The 19343-nt window shown below is 36.0% G+C and overlaps 1 protein-coding gene across 10 annotated transcripts in view; it reads left to right on the top strand.

Moving 5' to 3' along the window:
• C3G (C3G guanyl-nucleotide exchange factor) overlaps nt 1-19343 on the top strand; it is a 32749-nt gene that overhangs the window by 6648 nt on the left and 6758 nt on the right. The window contains exons 1-21 of one of the 10 annotated variants that reach the window (XM_053744889.2): nt 874-2588; nt 5813-5978; nt 8587-8695; nt 8797-8905; nt 9119-9433; nt 9964-10102; nt 10407-10487; nt 11452-11582; nt 11866-11956; nt 12743-12850; nt 13407-13520; nt 14373-14480; nt 15009-15109; nt 15834-15857; nt 16794-16899; nt 17412-17513; nt 17668-17755; nt 17939-18034; nt 18230-18337; nt 18455-18665; nt 19167-19178. In XM_053744889.2, the coding sequence (XP_053600864.1) occupies nt 1955-2588; nt 5813-5978; nt 8587-8695; nt 8797-8905; nt 9119-9433; nt 9964-10102; nt 10407-10487; nt 11452-11582; nt 11866-11956; nt 12743-12850; nt 13407-13520; nt 14373-14480; nt 15009-15109; nt 15834-15857; nt 16794-16899; nt 17412-17513; nt 17668-17755; nt 17939-18034; nt 18230-18337; nt 18455-18665; nt 19167-19178 (2953 nt within the window). In that variant the 5' untranslated portion in view covers nt 874-1954. Of the gene's footprint in view, nt 1-872; nt 2589-5812; nt 5979-6863; nt 7393-8586; nt 8696-8796; nt 8906-9118; nt 9434-9963; nt 10103-10406; nt 10488-11451; nt 11583-11865; nt 11957-12742; nt 12851-13406; nt 13521-14372; nt 14481-15008; nt 15110-15833; nt 15858-16793; nt 16900-17411; nt 17514-17667; nt 17756-17938; nt 18035-18229; nt 18338-18454; nt 18666-19166; nt 19179-19343 lie in introns of those variants that run through there. The other 9 variants (XM_053744891.2, XM_053744890.2, XM_053744893.2 and 6 more) reach the window with 9 other exon arrangements.

Genomic DNA, 19343 nt, shown 5'->3' with positions numbered 1-19343 from the left:
ATTTGATTGCACTATACTGGTTCATTCTCATGTGTAAACGCAGCATTTTATCGCCAGCACGATCATTAAAAAATACTATATGCTGACTGTTTAAAAACCAGAAAATTATCATAATGTACAGATCGAAGGGAATATTATTTTTAACTGGTGGTGGTTGTTAACATTATACGCTTACTCTAGGACGAAACATCCAACCCTTTTGTGAGAACTGAAAGGTTAAATATGATTTTCTAACGAGATTTCAAAAATAATTACCTATTCCCATTGGTTCAGTTTAGGAAGCTCCTTTAAAAATAATAATTTATTAATATATTTTTCTGTAATTTGTAAGCAATACTACTGTATCTATTGGTATGATTGAAGTAGAATGTGTTCCTAATAGCCTCCTTTACAGATTCAGTTTATCAAGATGGAATTAAGCACATCCATTATGCTAGAAATAAAAATGCATTGTTTTAATAACAATGGAATCATCTTCCTTCCATAGATCTCATTTCAATCGTCAGGGTTTAGTTTTAAACTGCAGTTGTTGAAAATTAAACATGCATGGCATGTTGAGAAAGACAATTTTCAGGAGATTCTGAAGTACCTACATACTGTTTGTATTTCTTTAATAATTATTTCTTTCATTATACTTAGTCATGTAACTTAATATAGCAAACTAAGTATGATGTGGCTTTGTACATAACATACCGATATGTTTCAGTTTCGTCACTAATGGCTATTATGCTTTGAAGCACTGTAATTTTATACCGAGTAGGAAGAGGTTATGGCTGTTAGGTAATGATCTCACATTAGCTTAGAATCGGTCATTGGTAGACAGGTGTGCGCGGGTGCAGACGTTGCCCGGAGATGCGCGGCGGAGCCTGCACTTTCACTCTCGTCGAGGCGCAACAGCGTCGTCGGCGTCGTGTGTCAGGCCAGTGCCGCCGCGCCTCTGTCGAGGGCTGCACCTGTAAGCACGAATCGCGAAAACCTCCGCGAGTGCGCCCGATCGTTACTCTGTCTGTCTCGATAGTATGCAATGCAGAGTTTGAACCTATTTTAATGCGCTAAATATTTAAATCGTGTTGTGATTTTTTTAAAACTATTTTTAGATCTGGCGCGTTTCCTAAGTTTGATGCTTCTCCAACTCTCGCTATAGACGTCAACGTTATGTTTTGGTTATTCAGTGTGTGGTGTCTCAGTGCCAAAATCGTAAATTTAGTTGCAATAAATACTCAGAAAAAATATTTTATTAAATAGCAAAAATGAGGTGAATGGTGATCTGTGCAGTGGTTTCTTAGAGAAAGTCTTGAACTGTCGCCTCGCCCAACAAATTTCACCCTAGCGTAAATGTTTATTGAAATTTGATTTCGTAACTTTCGTTTGTATACATTCGTGACTTACAAGAACTTACACAATGTGTATCTATGTATGTACATAGAATTTCAATGTTTTGATATAAAGTCACAGGTGTGCGCTGGTTGCATCCTGATGTTCAATTTGTGTTGGCTAGACGAACCACGCAATCTTTTTGGAACGTGACCCATACACGATTATTGACGTGTGTTATATATTTGGTCGCAGTTATTTTATTGGGGTCGAATTAGTACTGCCAAGGTTGACGGAGCAAGCTCGGTTGGATAGCAGTCGTCATTTAGCAGAGGCGCGTGATGCGCACATTTCGGGCATCGTTGCTATGTACACCGTAAATAATAATGATCTAATTGTGCTTTCCTCGTGAATCAAGCTATTTCTAAATCTGCTTTATCCGTGTAGATTTCTTGATCATCAGTGAAATCGTGTATACTGGCAACTTTCAACGATTTCTACAGGGCCCTCCTTTCGTCTGTGCGGCAATGTAGCGGAATAGGCCAATGTCAATAGCCATCCTAAACGTGGGACATTGAGTAGAAAGAAAATACATCACCATGAGCAATTATGAAGAAAGATAAATTAATTAAAAATTAAAATGCCTCACTACGATGAAAGTTTTATACATCATGATAATCAAAATCAGCGTAGAAACAAGAGAAGTTACCATGTATATAAAAGTGGATTAAATCCTTTAAGTTTTCTGGAGTCAAAGGATGTGATACATGCCCTTGAAGAGAGAGGGACTTCTGTCATAAAACGCAACATAAAAAATATTAAGCACCGCCATAAACTCGACACATCCTTTTCAGCCCAACGCATACAACCTCCGTCAAATGCAATAAAGCAAAAGACTCCTGATATAATAATTGACCATTGTCCTCGGGTCACCGTATACAATAATAATAAGCACTATGATTTGAGAAATAACAATTTACCGCTATCTTCGTGTAAAAGTTATGATAACTTAAATTGTAAAAGTTTGAATAGGAATGATTCATTTAAAGAAAGAATTAGAAATGGTTTAAGCCTTCAAAATTTGACTGACGAGGGTCAACTCAAATATTATGTTTCACCTTCAGTTGAGGGATTGTCAGTAACATATAAAGAAGATACCAAGAATTATTCAGTGGTTGATGCTCAAAGGAGAGCAGGTCAACGGTATATTTCGAGAGGCACGTTAGCTCCAGGTGTTGGCGTATATCGCAAAATTAGCAACGAAAATGGATACGGTATGTTATAAAATGTCTATTAATCTATAATAATTAAGTATGAAACAACACCGCATTCTTCTTATTGAATTAAAGAACATGAAGCTCATTAATGTAACAATTCAATTATCAATTGAATTCATAAATGCAATAATTCAATTATTCAAATTAATATCAATCTTTCTATTACAAAATAGTAACGTGATTTCAATTCCTATTAGTTATATACTGAAACTTGAGAACATGTTTCATTGTCATATTGCAAAATTGAAAGTTGACGGCAACCAGATATTCGTTCTATTTCCACAAACGAGACGGAAGAGAATGCTGGAGAGCTTTCGGTTTTTCTTCCTGATTCGTGAGTCGTTGCGTTTTGTGCAGCCAGTGCATCTAATGAACTAGTTGTTATTGTATAACAAGCCGTAAGAGACGCGGGAATCGCAATGTACCATTGTGTCCATTGTTACGATAATGTTAAGGCCGCTTAAAAAATATGTTGAGTAATATCTTACTAGCATCTCATAGTAGATCCTTATCTTTCTTATCATGTTAATAGTTGCAGTTCGTAATTGTAGAATTGAGAATCTGGCTGGTATTTTAGCTGATGAACTGTTTTATTTTTTTGTTATGCGTTCTAGCTAATAACTCTTACACATGCATGGTATTAAAATATTTTTTCAAAATGTCCATGTGATGTCTTTTCAATACCTAGGGTATATAGAACCGATCTGTAGAGCCTACAATTAACAATTATATTCAGTCTTAGAAATAAACCAGTTACCTTTAATATATAACTTTCACTTTTTCACAAAAAATGCTTGATATGGTATAATCGAGATTTCGTCATGCTTTTAATTAATTTAACTTTCATTTTGTATCTGGTTCTATTTTTACTTATTATTGTTGCAGCATCCCACAACGGCAGAACGAAACAACATTGTTAATTTTGAAATGCCGCGTTCATGCTCTAGTTCACTAAAACATATGCATAAGATGAAATACGATTATTATTATCCTAACAAACCCTCACAACGAAATTACATAAACATTATCTATACATGTAATAAAACTGTAAGTGGGCTATGTCTGTACATAGGAAAAAAAATTGCGGTTTGCACAGTTGTATAGCGGATAGCCTAACTTAAAATCTGGTGAGTATAGGTTTCAACGCGATATGTTGCTTAGAGCCCGAGATATATAATAAGTTATGAGGGAACGCACAAAATAAGCGCGGGCGCAACCGCGGGCAAAAGCTATTAAAAATACACTTTTAGGTAGGAATTAAATCATCTTCACTTATCTGGCTGCTACGCGGTGCTGCTACGTAACCACTGGCCTTATAAAGTGACGATTAGATATGACAGGACACAGGACTACCTGGTGCCAGCACTGAATGCCAAGTAGGGATTGTATAACAAGCGTGTTTTTGATGAGTGTGTTTCGGCAGCACATCACTATCGGCTATCATTACGGTCGACGTACATTGCTTAATCTTAATGTGAGCTTTATATCAACTCAAGGAAAAACTAGGCAATGTATACCTACATCTGCTGGCCACGAACATGGCCGATGTGTGAAGAGCCTTATGAGTTATGACGCACAGGCACTCGGACTTGGGATGCGAGCGAGGACTGGCGACCAAGCGACGCTCACGTTCAGTCAGGCCGGGGCTTCGTACGCGTCCTCCTGTCGCCTTCTCGTTTATTTATAAACTTAAACGTCATCACAGTGATAAACCCGTGTTGTACCAATGGTGCTCCCCTAGGAAACGAACAGTCAGTCACTTTAGTAACCTCAGTGCAGTTTGACTTCGTTGTTAGTAGTTAAACCTATTGTTGTCTTCGCGGGTGCTTACAATATTTGTTTGAGGTATAATTTTAACTTATTGTTGGGCTTTGACCATAGACCAACAAAAAATAAAAATAAATTGACACATGACATTAATTTTTATCTCTCTATTCTTGCATTATGTTATAAAGCTGCGTAGCATAGATCTGCATTTGTCACTGTAGCTCGTAACCCTGGCAAAGTACATCAATTGCTATACTTATACACTGATTTAATACATAAGAAACATAACTGGTTTTGATGGTCACGGCCTTATATGGATTTCGTGTTCACTTTTCCGATTTTATTGAGTTATTAAATAAGATTTAACAAAACTTGACAGCAATAAAGTGTATAAAAAATAATCTACTTGAACACTTATGGCAGCATGGAATAAATGGGAATAATTATTGTACTGTTCTATATTCTAATCTAATGGTGCATTATTGTTGATTAATTAAATATCAACGTTGTCAATTTATGGTTAAGAGTAATGCCTATTATTAATTAAGTCGCATAATGATATGAGGCCATATTAGGCAGTTATGTGAAAATAGATTTTCTGCAAATAAATTCCACTTTTACATTATAATTAATCATACAAAGTTTCTTTACGTCATCAAATGCTTCATAATGTAGGTACCTACTACGACCTTGCTCATATTAGCACATCGTATGAAGAATTCGAAGTGGTTTGTCTAATATGGACAGCATAAATATTACACGTCATGATAACGTATGCAAATAATATTAAAACACAAATAACTGTAGGTCTATACATACTATTAAGTATCTTTTAGTGAATTTGCAAGTTCCAGGACATATATTATGTCCACAGACCATTTAACCTAATGTCCTTCGATATGATTTAATCATTAATACCTATTTACTTTATGTTTTTATATAGTGGATTATATCTACTATACCAAGACGGTGCAACTGTGGATAACCTGTCGAAGTATTAAAATATAGGTACATCTCGACAGTAAAGCGAGAGAGTATTGACTTCGATTGTCGAACAATATTATAAATAAGCATTCTAATATTCGTGGATGTACGAGCCTGTTTATTCATCTTGGCTAATTGAATAATTAGCCAAGATAGGCAAGCTAATTAGACGAAGATATTACTTGTTTACTATATAGGTATAACATGTTGCTTTTGAATGAGACTTTATTAAGCTCGAGTAAAAAATTATTCCTAAAATTATACCTATGCTCTAGAGCTTATAAAATTTAATTTTAGGCGGCATATATCCAATCATAATGTCAAAGTTTATTAACGTGATAAGTGAAAAAGCATTATTGATGCCAATCTGAATAATCATTTTTGCGTTGTAACATTATGAAGTAGGTAATACTTATTACTGCCCCATTTATCTGATGCGAGCATGATTGTAATGAGTCAATTGATTGCAGACGAGGCTTGTGGGGAGCCAGGGTCGGGGCACCGTGGCTCATTGCGGGGCGCCAACAAACTGGCGCGCCGCGCTCGCTCTTTCAAGGACGACCTGCTGGAACGCATCTCCAACATGAGATCGCCAGCACAGGCACACCACCCACCACACCTCTCATCGGCTCTCAGGTAAAATATATATCTTTTTTGCTTATCTAAATCTGAAACATTTACAATATAATAAGACCAGATGTGGTCACGCTTATTGTTTGTTGTGGACCTCGTTGAGGTCATTCGTAGCATAGTACATATATATAGAATTTAAATATGTAGAATGAATCATGTCTAATAGATTTGAAAGTCGTTGGCTTTTCCTAGGAGGCGATATTTACCCGTGCTGTCTAAATTAATAACATAAGTTTTAAAAATTTTAAATAAAAAACGATGACTGCCGGGTATAAAACGAGAGACCCCGTAAAAGTACTACATTCGGTTGTCGCCTACTTTTGTACTGGCCATTACAAGAGGCCACAAGTTACGGCCACAAATGTTGAAAACATAACACTCTTTATCTTTTTATTGGGCAGTCATTCAAAAATACAATTTCACTGGCTTTTTTATTTTTTAAAATTATCTCCACGAAAAAACTATTTGTCGTTTCTTGGTAACAACATATCGTTCGACTTTGTATTTTCTTTTTCTACAAATGAGTTGTTATTCACCTATATGCCGTTTTGCGTTAGGAGGTTGTGTTGATATGCTTTTGTAATTTGTGTTTTATAATTGTTTTTTTTTTTTTTTACGATAAAATTATCTGTTGAAGAGCTTTGTAAACATGACAACTAAAGAAATTATTAAATTTTTTCTAAAAATATTTTTTACAGTATCATCTATTATCTTAAATATATCAGTGTTGGCTATCAGATTGTGTACATTGCGATGAAATCTACAAATTGTATTGTTTCTTATCTGCAGTGATAAATACATAACTCGGTTATCTCGACTGACAGCGATGCGACATAAGAAAGTGCCTCGTTTTAACAGTTTTATCTCAGCACTAGGCCAAGAACAATGCTATTATGTTATGGTTGTTTATCTAAAATTCTTAAAAGTTATAAAATAATAGTCACGTTCAGGTTCACTTAGTATCTATCGGTCATGCGTGTGTAGTCTCGCACAAACTTTGTGTGAACAAAAGTATTGGTATGGACAGTGCACCGTTTATGTAGACTCTGCATTAAACTTTTATGAGTCACGCGTACGACCCGCGACCGTCGCACTCATTGGTGCTTGTCTGCTGAAATCTCATTAGTTTTGTGCGTGCAATGTTAAGTGATTACATTTTAATGTCCGCGCCCGGACTGACAGCGTGACTGAATTGATTTTTATTGTACGCGCAGTGGACGCTAGTTTTTATCATAGTTGACTTGAAAGTAGTGGCTGTGTGAAACGACCGCCAAATTAGTGTGCTCGAGTGTTCTTTACGGTGTAGTAGCGGGCTCAGGCGGTCCTAAATGTCGAACGCTCCTCGCTCGCCCGTCGGTGATTGGTTTAATAAACGTACAAATAAACTGCAGCTGAGATTTGCCAACAATGGAGCACGGTACGATTTGTCTGATAAATAAAGTACATTCCAGTTCATTCGTCAAGGTGCAATGCTTTTACCCAGTTTACATAATTTCCTTTTTATTTCGTGCCCACTTTAGAACTTGCCTATAACAACACTGATATCAACATTAGCGAGAAATCGTGACAAAGAGTTATACACACTGTCATTACATAAAATCAATTTAGCTGGCATTCATCATGGTTTGTAGCTGTAACTGTACACCGGTTAAATATATAATGTGTACAGATTCTTAAACCTTCATGTTTTTTATAGTAGTCAGGTACCCGTAACGCAATTTGTCGGAATGCACTATTATCTTTTTATTAACCTGGTTCAAGTAAAACAGTTTGAAATATGTAATCAAGGGAAGAGATTTCTAACTACTACGGCTATATTTTCACCTTAATGACCATTTCTCAATATTGTCGTCACGCTCGCAGTCAGCCTGGTAGATAATGACTGTGATTGGGTCAACAAGAGTTTAATGTGTTTTTATTATTTTGATTAGGTATTTTTTGATTGATCGCATCGCACGTAATAAAATAAACCGGGACCTTCTACTTGAATGTCAAAATTAGCATCATTACTTGTTATTCGTGGTGCTATGTGGGCATGCATACAAAGCAGTCTATTTCGCAACACATTCCATGCAGTGTCATTTTTAATGATCTTTAATTTATGTAATAATTAATCATAAGCTACACAGTAAATACTCACTGCGATCTGAATAGCAACAATATTTTTATAGAGTATTCTATAAAGTTAAAATTAAGCATGAAATTTCAATAAGTATTGGCGTTGTTGTTATATAAAATGATGCAATACATTTTTTCATATAGAATTTATGATTTATTAGCATATTTAAATTGTTCGAAAGAGCTACTATTTTCTTTATTGAGGGAAATAGTAATGTAATAGGCAGTATATTTCATTTATTATAATAACCCATTGCAATGGTCTTCCTTATGTAAAATGAAAATCCGTTTAAATTGATATAATTTTACTGTTATCGCTACTTGATTAGTCTTGAGAAAAATCTGTTGAATGTTTGTTTGTTAACTATATATAACCTCAAAAAGTAGGAACTTGAGCCACTCGTAAAAATGTTTAATACATATTTTAATGTTGCAAGTTACTATATTTTGCGTAATAAATTGTTACTTATTGTTAATTTTTCTTATTTTACAGATCACATTCTCCACTTAGCCCGAAGCTTCGGAATATGGGAGCGAAATCCGTCACAGCCGAGGAGGGGGAAATCACGCCTGCCAAAGAACTGGAACGGCTAGTCAAGGAGGTCTGTCAATGCTTTACATTTTTTATTTGTCTTTACCATGACTATTCATCCGGCAAATTGTATCTTTTGTGGTAATAATACGGTTCTTTTTAATTTCGCAGGTTACAGTTGGACTGAAACACTTTTCAGATGTTATTACGAAGAGGATACTTGAAATGCTCCCCGACAATGGAACCATTGTATTCGAATCGATTGCAAATATTCACAAAGGTAAATAAAATAGTGTTTATTACGTATTAAAATTAAATTTATTAAATGTAAGACCTTGGGAATTTACTTCGTATTGTAATATAATTTGTATGGGAAAATGCATGTTTGATTAACGAGTATAACAGAAGTTATCGTAACTTTCGAGTAAAGGTCTATATTTACTTTATTTAACTTTAGTATAATAATTAATAATGACTGCGCATTGATTTGTAGCGATAAAGCCTTACTGCGGGCGGTCGCCGCAGCTGACTAGCGCCGTGAAGCGGTTGTGCACAGCGCTGGCGATGCTGATCCGGCTGTGCGACGAGATCACGGCGATGAGCCTCCGGGCGGAGTCGGGGCACGAGGAGCTGGACGCGGCGGCGCCGGCGCTGTCGCCCGAGCACGTGGGCCCCGTGGTGAAGGCGGTGACGGCCGCCGTGGAGGAGGTCGCCTCGCTCGCGCAGCAACACATGACCAGGCCCGCCCTCTCCCCGCGACCCGCTCTAGTGTCGCCCCGAGCGTCCACACAAAGGAATTCTCTACCAGGTTTTTACTTTGCCAGTAATGTATCTTTTACTAGCGAACTGGCCCGGCGTCGCACGAGATCTATAATCCTTCAGGAATAATTTGTTGCGTGGTTAAAAAGAAGAAGCTTAGAAATAGGCGGATGCATGGGCGACTTTATTTTATACTATGTAGTGATATGTTTTTTACTGTTATCACACCACAGTTTCTGTGGATGACAATTTTAAATTTATGTTTTGAATAGTTGAATTGCAAATCAGTTTAATAAGGAAGCTGATGTATAAAAATTATTTAACATACAATAACTTACTACGTCATTCAAGGAAAATTAGACAACTATGCATTGTTTTCAGCTTTATCTATCCTATTTATTTTACTTTTGCTGATTACTTGATAACATCATATCATATGAACATGTTATGAAATTTTCTTATTGCAATCGTATATTTACTGGAATATTTACTATCTATTTAAAATTTACTTGGGAGTTTACTGTAAATTATTTCTTTGAAATATAGCTCAGACTTAAAAAGTCATGTGTTGTTATTCAGATATTCCGCTGACGCCGAAGGAGCGTTCCCTGCTGACGGGGGAAAGCGCGGCAGAGCCTGGCGTCCGCGCCTCGCACTCCTCGGAGTCCGTGCTCGATGCGCCGGACACGCCGCCGCCTAAACCCGCCAGGCCTAATCGGTGAGGATTCACCGACAAATGACAAATATTGCTTGCTTATACAGTGTGTTATTGCTAAGATTTCATTCAAGTCGCTTAAAATTATGACTTCACGACTACCGCCATCTAGTAGCAAGTAGTCGCATACGCACTACATGCTTGATGCTTTTGCAAATTTTCTATTTATTACTTTTGAATATAGCACTCTACGTTGTAATACAAGATAAGAGAAATCACGTATAATAAGTTGCAGCTTTCTATTTCCATGCAATTACCATAAAACATTTATGTTTTCACATAGTAAGTGAGAGTGTTTATGTTACAGGAAAATCGAGTTGGCCCCTCCGCTACCGCCGAAGCGCAAATCTGCAAACGACAACTCCCTCCTAGCCTTGTCTATTGATAGGTAAGTTATTATTATAACTAGCTGCGCCTCGGGGCTTTACGCCCCCAGCAGATGTTGCATGAAAGAGTAACGTACACACATACCTCCTCACAAACTTTCGCATTTATATTATTAGTATCTATAAGAATACATATAGTATATAAGAACTTTTGTTCGTTATCTTCTATTTATTAACAAGAGAGAAATTAAATGTCTACTTCTTGTATGATCTTTTTTCGTGAGCGATTCCCTGGTTGCTGCTTCAACCATTAATGGTTTAAGCCCAGTGCCTGCTTAGATTTTAAAGCAGTGAACAGAAATTTCGGCAATTTATTGTGACATTAGTATTAATAAATAAACATCTTTGGTATATTAAGATATCGTTAAGCCTTGAACTATGTTAGACCGGTACCTATAAATTGTATGCAAAGAGGGAGCTATCATATAAATATATGCATTAATTTTCATCATGTGACACTTACATTAATTTTGCATATTAGTTTACTGGTGTAATTAATGTTAATATTCATTTCCCCGATTCGATCAGACTTTTACATATCGACGACATGTAATATGCTTGGGAAATAATATTAATTTGAATAATTATCACATTAATATTAATTTTAGCAAATATAGCTTTAGTCCGGCGTTTCTTCACCTGATACACGAAATCGTGACGGATTACGTTTCGTGTTGATCAAATAATCTGTATCCTAACTAACTTTTAAGTTAATAAAAAAGCAAGAGTTATAGACTTGTTAGTGTACTTTTATTTGTGCCAATGAAGTCTACCTGGTCCCGGCAAATTGATCTAACGCAATATTTGGTGGCGTGATTTCGCCAAAGAGGTTATGAGCGATGAGGAGATGTGAACAAGTAAAAGTAGGAAAGCGGATTTAGGGCTCCAGCTTTTAACGGTTGAGGAAACAACCGAAAAGAAAACGCCTAGTGTAAGTATTTATATTAATTGTATAATATGTTCTAGGCTATCACTGCAGTCCCACAGTAGCGGGTCATTGGACTCTATGCTAAATGTATCCAATGACGAAGATCGCAGCGGGCAGGAGGCGAACAACCACGATCACGTGTTCACTACCACCACTAATGATATTATTGGTAACTATTCTAATGCTATTTACTATTGTGTTTGCCTATCTGGGAATGTATACCGTGTACACCCGTTAAGGCATCCTTTCGTTGATACCTATGTCCTTCTTCGTAAGTCGACCATTCTTAAAGAATGCTTTGTCTTTTTTATGAATAATTCCTTTCGAAATAATACATCAATACTTTTAGGTATAGCAAGTTAAGACAGACGCGGCATTTTGTTTTGATAATGGAGATAGTGATGGAATTATATTTGTATGATTTCAATTGAAATGTGATTGTGTGTGGTCAGGTCTGTGCAGCTGCGCGGGCGACGCGCGCGTGTCGCTGGACGCGCCGGACGCGGCGCACGCGCACGCCAACCACAATCGGTATGTCTACCAGTATGTATGCGATGTGTTTGTTTTTTGTTTGCTACTAATGTATTATTGTTACACGTACGTACATTGTAGAATAAATGATATGTCAAACTACAGGATACAGCGCTACTTGAAGATAATATTATATTATTTTAAAAAAATGTATGGAGTATGCAATTTCAAGTGTGTTTCATTTCATTTGACATTTACATGTGAGCTGATTGAATTTATGTCAAAGCTAAAAGCTGTCCAAAGTATTTCGGAGTACTCCGAAAAATTTGAGTAAGATTTTCTGCCTCATTTTCGCTATGGCGCCTGTGACGGCGATCTTCATTTATCTATATATTACTGCTTGATATTGAATAACACCTTTTTATCTAAATATGTTTTGTCTCGTTCTGTGTCAAATATTGTTGAGTGAAATTGGGACAAAGCATATTTTAATAATGTGGTAACTTTTGTATTGATGAAGTTTAGGACCTAGAGTTTTGAAGTGATGTCACGCACATTTCGAGCGTAATTATTTAAAAGTTATGAATAATTTGGTAATTTCAATATCAATCTGGATATTTTTATCAGTGCATGTATATGATGCATTATCAATGCATCGATGGTAGTCTTCGCATGAGTATGTTGTATTAATATATTACTGTACTTTTATAAATACGATAAAAACGAAACTCCGAAGTTTTTGTGTGCTTTTTTCTACGACACTAATGAATTATTTGTAAATATTATAGCTTAGTTCCTTGTTTAAACTATTAAATCATCCTTATATATCATTTCCATAAAAATGGCAATGTATTTCAGTTTCTCAAATGAATCTGGCTTCGTGTCGGTCGGTCACACAGAAATAACGACTGAACAGAATTTTACATCCTCATTCTCGTCGCATCACTACTCCAGTCATTCAGACAGGTAAAATATAGTTTTTCTTTGTGTTTATTTTGTCATGATTCTAAATTCTCTCACTATGATCACCTATTATTAAGTCGACCACGCCGAAAATAACTTGAGCTTTATTCATAAAATATTATTGTAGATTTTCTAAAAGATTACATTTTTCAGCGTGTATGACTGTTTTAATTAATTTTAATGTTTCTTGCCTATGGTTTATTTCATCTTATTTCTTCGAGGAATTCGCATAGTGTGAATCGACAACTGGACAATTAAATGTTGTTATTTTTGAATAGTTAAACTTTACGAATACAACTCTTTTTTGCATTGGTTGTCTTATCGATGTAAGACATTCAAAATAATATGAAATGACAAAATGACGTTAGGTCGTGTGTGCTTCGCAAACAGCAGCACATACTCGCCCACAGCGCCACCAATACATTTTTAATAATTTATTAGCAATAAATATAGAAATCATTAAAAATTATCGACAAGTCTATTCAGTGATCAGTTGTCTTTCCATGCTGGTAAACTGAAGTTCTTTGTTGTTTCATGCTTCCTGTTATTGTTTTTGCAGTCGTTTTTTCGACAGTACAGACAGTGTGAACGAAATGAAGTGCACACTGCAAAGCTTTGAGAGCCGCATGAATATGATCAATATGAACAGTGTAACCACGCACCATTCTTCAAAGTGAGTGTTCTCTTCTGTCTTGCCACGCTTCCTTTATTTTTGTCACCGATCTTCTGTTAGACAGAGACAAGATATATATAATTTCTTAATATTACTTGTCTGTGTCTAATGAAATGAAAGAAAATTTGTGATACTTGTCTATACTTTTTGTCTATCTGCACCATATTGTTTTCGATTTCATGTAACAATATATATCTACCTAAAATTTAGGCCCTATACTTTTGCATGTTTTTATAATAACAAAATTGCGTATAATTTATTCACATTTCTTTATTGCAAGGGCGTCTCTAACACGAGAAAAATTCAGAGTATAGATATTTTGCTGTACAAGCCTTTTGGTAAAATATTAACACGATGACTTGCTGTATGAATATTAAATTACGAACAGACTCGGATGTTTCACAGCTTTTTGAAAACCGTTTCGATTTCAACCAACAAATTAATGACCGATTCGCAAAAGTTTTCGCAAATCAGTACTTATTTTAAAACCATTTTAAATAGTATTTTGTAAGGTCAAGAAAACCATTCGTCACTTTCACCATCTCCACTATCATTCTTTCATTCACTTTTGCGACTCATATTATTCTTAAAAGTCTCCTTTCATCTTTTTTCTGTATTTTCATCTCCAATCACATTAATATTCATCACCTTTTTGTTAAGAGCGTCTCTCGTGCTTCTCATTACATGCTCAAACCATTTATGGACATATGAATAGAATCATGTAATAGGTATATTCCACTGAAACACGAGCGTTAGCATCAAATAAATGGTAACAAACATTCGGGCACGGCCGCTGCGGCAATCTCCGTAGAGTTCGGTATCGATCAGTAACCGTGCGGTGCGGTGTCGCAGAGTGGCGCGCGCGACGTCGGAGGAGAGCGAGACGCCGCCCGAGCTGCCGGTGAAGCGCCGCAACGTGCGCGCCGAGCTGCAGCAGCACTTCCCTAACGTCGAGATCAGGTCGGCACTACCTAACCTACTGGTAGTTATACTTCACTAGCTGCGCCTATGGCATTATTTACTTTTTTTTACCTTATCTTAACTAACTATATATAACCGACAAGAACCTTGTTCTTACATTTTGAATGAATCCTACTAATTTTATAAATGCGAAGTTTGTGAGGATGTATGTATATGTGTATGTATGTTTGTTACTTTTGCACGCAAAATATACTGGACGCATTGTTATGAAATGTTTATCAATACACTGGTAGAATATAACCTGGAATAACACATAGGGTATTTTTTATCTCGGAATTCCCACGGGAGCGAAGCCCCGGGGCGCAGCTAGTTCTGTTATAAATTCCTTCTCTATCGTTAAAATAATAATTTAGGTTTTGATAATCAGATCTTAAATTTTTCCTTTTAAAATTACTATTTTATTTTAATGCATATATGTATAACATATTTTACTACGATTTTATTTAAAATGTAAAATGTTTACTCGTTTATTAATAAAAAAATTAACAATTGATGAATATATTCCAGACAAAGTCCACTGTGTTCAGTACACGGAGAAACGCGGCCACACACGCTGGCGGACCACAATCCCCCGCGCCCGCCGCCTCTGCCGCTCAAGAAAAAACACAGTCAGTATACCTTACTCTACTTTTACTACACATTTAGAAAATAATATGAAGAATTATAAGCGTTAAGCTTGCTGGTACATACATTTACGTATTACTGTTGCGTTTTGTACATAAGCGATGTTAAAAATGTGATATTCGAAAACAGTCCCTAATCGAAAATAATCCCTAAAATAATAATAAATATATTTATCTAAATTAATATATTCATTATTATTTTAGAGATTTGTAAGTAATGTGCATTTTGTGCATAAATGCATTGGTTTGGATAATTATTGATTAGGGATGGACATGCATGATGACTTCGTCTACTGTTGTAGCTAATACAAATAATTACTGCGGAAGTTTCACGAATCACGTGGTTTCCACACAACGTATTTTAAGGATTTCTACTTTGAGAGAGTAAATATTATCCTTTCACTTGTCTGTATTAATCGTTGCACCATTTCTATTTCAAAATATGTACTATGCACTGTATGTGAATGCTGATAAAATAATATGTGTAAAAATAAGTCAATTAGTCGCAATACATACTGATTTTATTTTATTTATTTACCTGTGATTGAAATTAGTTATGATTGAGAAATGTGTATTTATGTTCGGTGTTATATTGCGTGAGCGTTTATGATTTGTTGGGTGAGGGATCTCTACGTTGAATGAAACAATCTTGTGGGGATTATAAATATTTAACGGCATGTTTATCTGTTGTGCCGGTGCGGCGCGGCAGTGTTCCAAAGCGTCGCGTACAGCGGTGAGTGGATGCATGAAGCGCTCTAGTGCATAGACGATAGCCACATTGTACCGGGAACTGCCCATGTCGGCTTTCGAATCCACTCCATGAACTGACTATTGGAGATTCATGAGACGCTTATAGTAAATACGCTTCAGTACACTTACATTTAGATATTCATAATACATGATATTCACAATACATAGTTTTGGGAATAGATTCTGCAATGCTTTATATTAAAAAATTCGTGAGCTTTGTCACTTGCATTACAAATAAGTATAGAACTTTATAAACGTGAAATCGTCGATTCTCAAAAGGTGTTTTTAATATGACTAGTGTTGTCGCTATTTGCTTCAAACATCCCGTTTATTTCGTCACATATGTCAGGTAATATTGACAATCAAAACCCAAGTTATAAGGTTTCGAAAAAACGACGTAGTGCTTCGAGAAAATGTGGGTAGTGCCCCTGCGGTTCACTAGGTCGTCTTGGCTTCCAACATAGACAATGTATTCTCGTTCTACTATAATTACATCGATCCTTATGTAAAGTTTGGTATATTATGTATTATCACTTGAATTTCTACTTTGATAGCAAGATTACTTGCTCATAATCCACTTGCTTACCAAATTGCATTGTCTTGTAAATTGGCTAATGACATACACTTTTCAGTTAACAACAACGGAATCTCATGTTGTATGTAATTATCACCCGCAGATGAATGTTTAGCGCTTCTTTACAATCATTGTGCTCACACTCCATGTTAATTGGTAATTCTGATTTGAAGGCAGATTTTCGCAAAGGCCTCATAGTGTTTACGTCTTGTCGACTAACTGAACAGTGAACATTCTTCTACAAAACCACATTGGAATTTTAAAGTTGGTACATTTTGGTTTAAATGTGGTTTTGTTGTGTTGAAGGTAACACGGGTTACAATGGGTTACTTTTTATGTGTGTAGTAATGGCGTACATGGAGATGTTCGGGAATTGCAGTCACCCGCCGAACAACGCCGCGGCGCCACCCGATTTGTTCCGCCATTCCATTCACACCTACAACTTGGGATGGTAAGAAAGATTATTTTATTGTAAACGACAAAGACTATTTTTATAATAAAATATTCTTATTACAAAATGTAATAGTGTTAGAGTTATTTAAATGCATCATTTTATATTTACGTGTTTAATAGATTAATAACATCTGATAACAAACAGACAAAGATTACAATCAAATTAACACTAATTAACCAAAGTTAAAACTTGTTCTCTTATTTGCAAAGCAATTATAATTTTAAATTCAAACCAAATTAAAATACGTATTGCATTGACCTTGCTATTTACGATGAACATCGTAAATTTAATATGCCTAACAGGATTGTATAGTGTACACGCGCTTTTTGTTTGCATAAGTTAAATCGATTGATCTAACTAATGCTGGCAGTGTTCCCAAAAATACGTGTCATAAAGTAGATTTGCTTTTGCGGTAAATCCGCCTTTGCGCGGCCATTTACCATATTAAATACCTACTTCTAACTTATGTTTCTTCTTTGAATGATCGTATTTTTATTTTGTTTCGATAGTGGGCAACATACAGGCGCCGGAGCAGTGAGCATGCAAAGGCACGTTCAACGTTCTATTGCGCAGTCATTTACCGTGCAACATTTTGGCGCGCCGCCACTGAGGTTGGTATCTAGCATTTAATAAGTATGTACACATGTAATAATATTTATTTTCTGTTAGGATTCATTAAGAATCAGTGATTTCAAATAACATATAGGTAATTACTTTACATAATCAAAATTATATTTATCTATATTTTTTGATAATTTATTCCAGTGGTTCAGATGAAAGTATGCTGGCGTGTTCATTACCTCTAGTAGAGCCACCGCCTGCGCTTCCGCCTAAAGTCAACAAAAATAAACAGGTATCAATATTCATACGAGCTTACAGTACTAATGTTGTTATACATATGTTTTTAATGAAAAGAAAGACTATAATATATAATATATAGAATATATCAACATTTATGTATTTAAATTTATAGTATTTTTTATAATCATTCTCTTTTAATATTAATATAATTAATTTGCAATGTTTTTATTGTTAGGTTCAAATAAACTCTAGTAACGAACTTCTGCCTCCGCCGTCACCGCGGCCCTCTTCACATAATAGTTCCGCCGACGAATCTATTTTTAATAATTTGGTAAGAATTTTATAAATAGCAAGTATTATTTCATAATAAGACAGTTTTAGTTAGCTATCCTCTCTTAAGAATTCAAAATTTGGTATTAAGCAATGTAAAATTGAAGGTGAAATCCGTGCATTTTCATCATTAAACTTTACGATCATATGATCATATTCTACATTGCGGGAAACTGATTACAAATTTTAATTGCAGAGTTGTGACGAATCACTGGTAAATTGTTCAACGCCGGGTAAATTTCCACTTGAAGATGAGCCTGAGATCATCGTCCAGCCGCCGGCGCCATCTCCCGTGCCATCACAGGTAACTATCCCATTCATCGTCCTCACACAAAATAATCACTATTGAAATTAGGTTTTCTTTGAACATTTCTTATTGTCTGTTTAGCTGGATAAAAAAGAAATGCATTTTCCTTTCTAGCGAAGTGAAAGCAGTATAGAGCCGCCGCCGCCGCCGCCGCCGCCGACGTCCGAAATGAACAGTTCTCCGTTGCCGGCGGACGCGGACGACATCATCCTGCAGACCGACATCAGCGCGTGGCTGCTGCTCAAGGCGCCCAGCAAAGACGGGCCCGAGGTCCGCGGCGGACATCCCGACGCACTCATCGTACTCGCCACTAAGGCTACCAAAGGTGATACTTATTCATTCTCCTTTCTCATCATGTGATCTGTCGAGGGATGTAAGGTTTAATCAACTGCATGGAAACATTTGTTATTGTCTTTCAATTTAGTGTTATGATATCTAATGACTCACATTGATTACGACCGTAACGTTAGCTAAAATAAAATGGCATGAAATCTTATGAGAAACTGCAAGGTTGAGGTTGTTGCAACATAGGTTGCGAATCAGAAGACGAAATGTCTGAGAAATCTGGGTTATAAAGTTTAGATTTGTTAGGCAGTAAGACATTTCGAAAGTTGCTTTTTCTTTGATAAATTACATTCCAAAAGTATTTGGCAAACTGATTTTTATACCTACTATTTTATCTTTATTTGATTTAAAATCTGACATGAATAATACATATGCTGGGTAATTTAAAAAAACTTATAGGGCGATGAATGATTTCGTAGATGTATGGTATGACTCGTTCCATTGCTTCTAACCTTCAAACTTTCATGCTTTCACTTTACAGAAACGGACGAGTGTAAGTGGTTCAATCATTGTATGACTTGGGGCTGAGACAGACTCGCTGGTTTTGTTTACTAATCATTTTAGCTTTTGAAATGTTGCTATGTTGGTCTACGGAATGTGTACAGACACGTATTTATATTGAATCTTCTATGGAATTTGGCTTGTGATTTGCCTATAC

Source organism: Plodia interpunctella, chromosome 5 (genome assembly GCF_027563975.2).
Source record: "Plodia interpunctella isolate USDA-ARS_2022_Savannah chromosome 5, ilPloInte3.2, whole genome shotgun sequence".
Lineage (NCBI taxonomy): Eukaryota > Metazoa > Arthropoda > Insecta > Lepidoptera > Pyralidae > Plodia > Plodia interpunctella.
The sequence above is the reverse complement of the archived record's forward strand: the minus strand, read 5'-3'. Positions and strand labels throughout refer to the sequence as shown.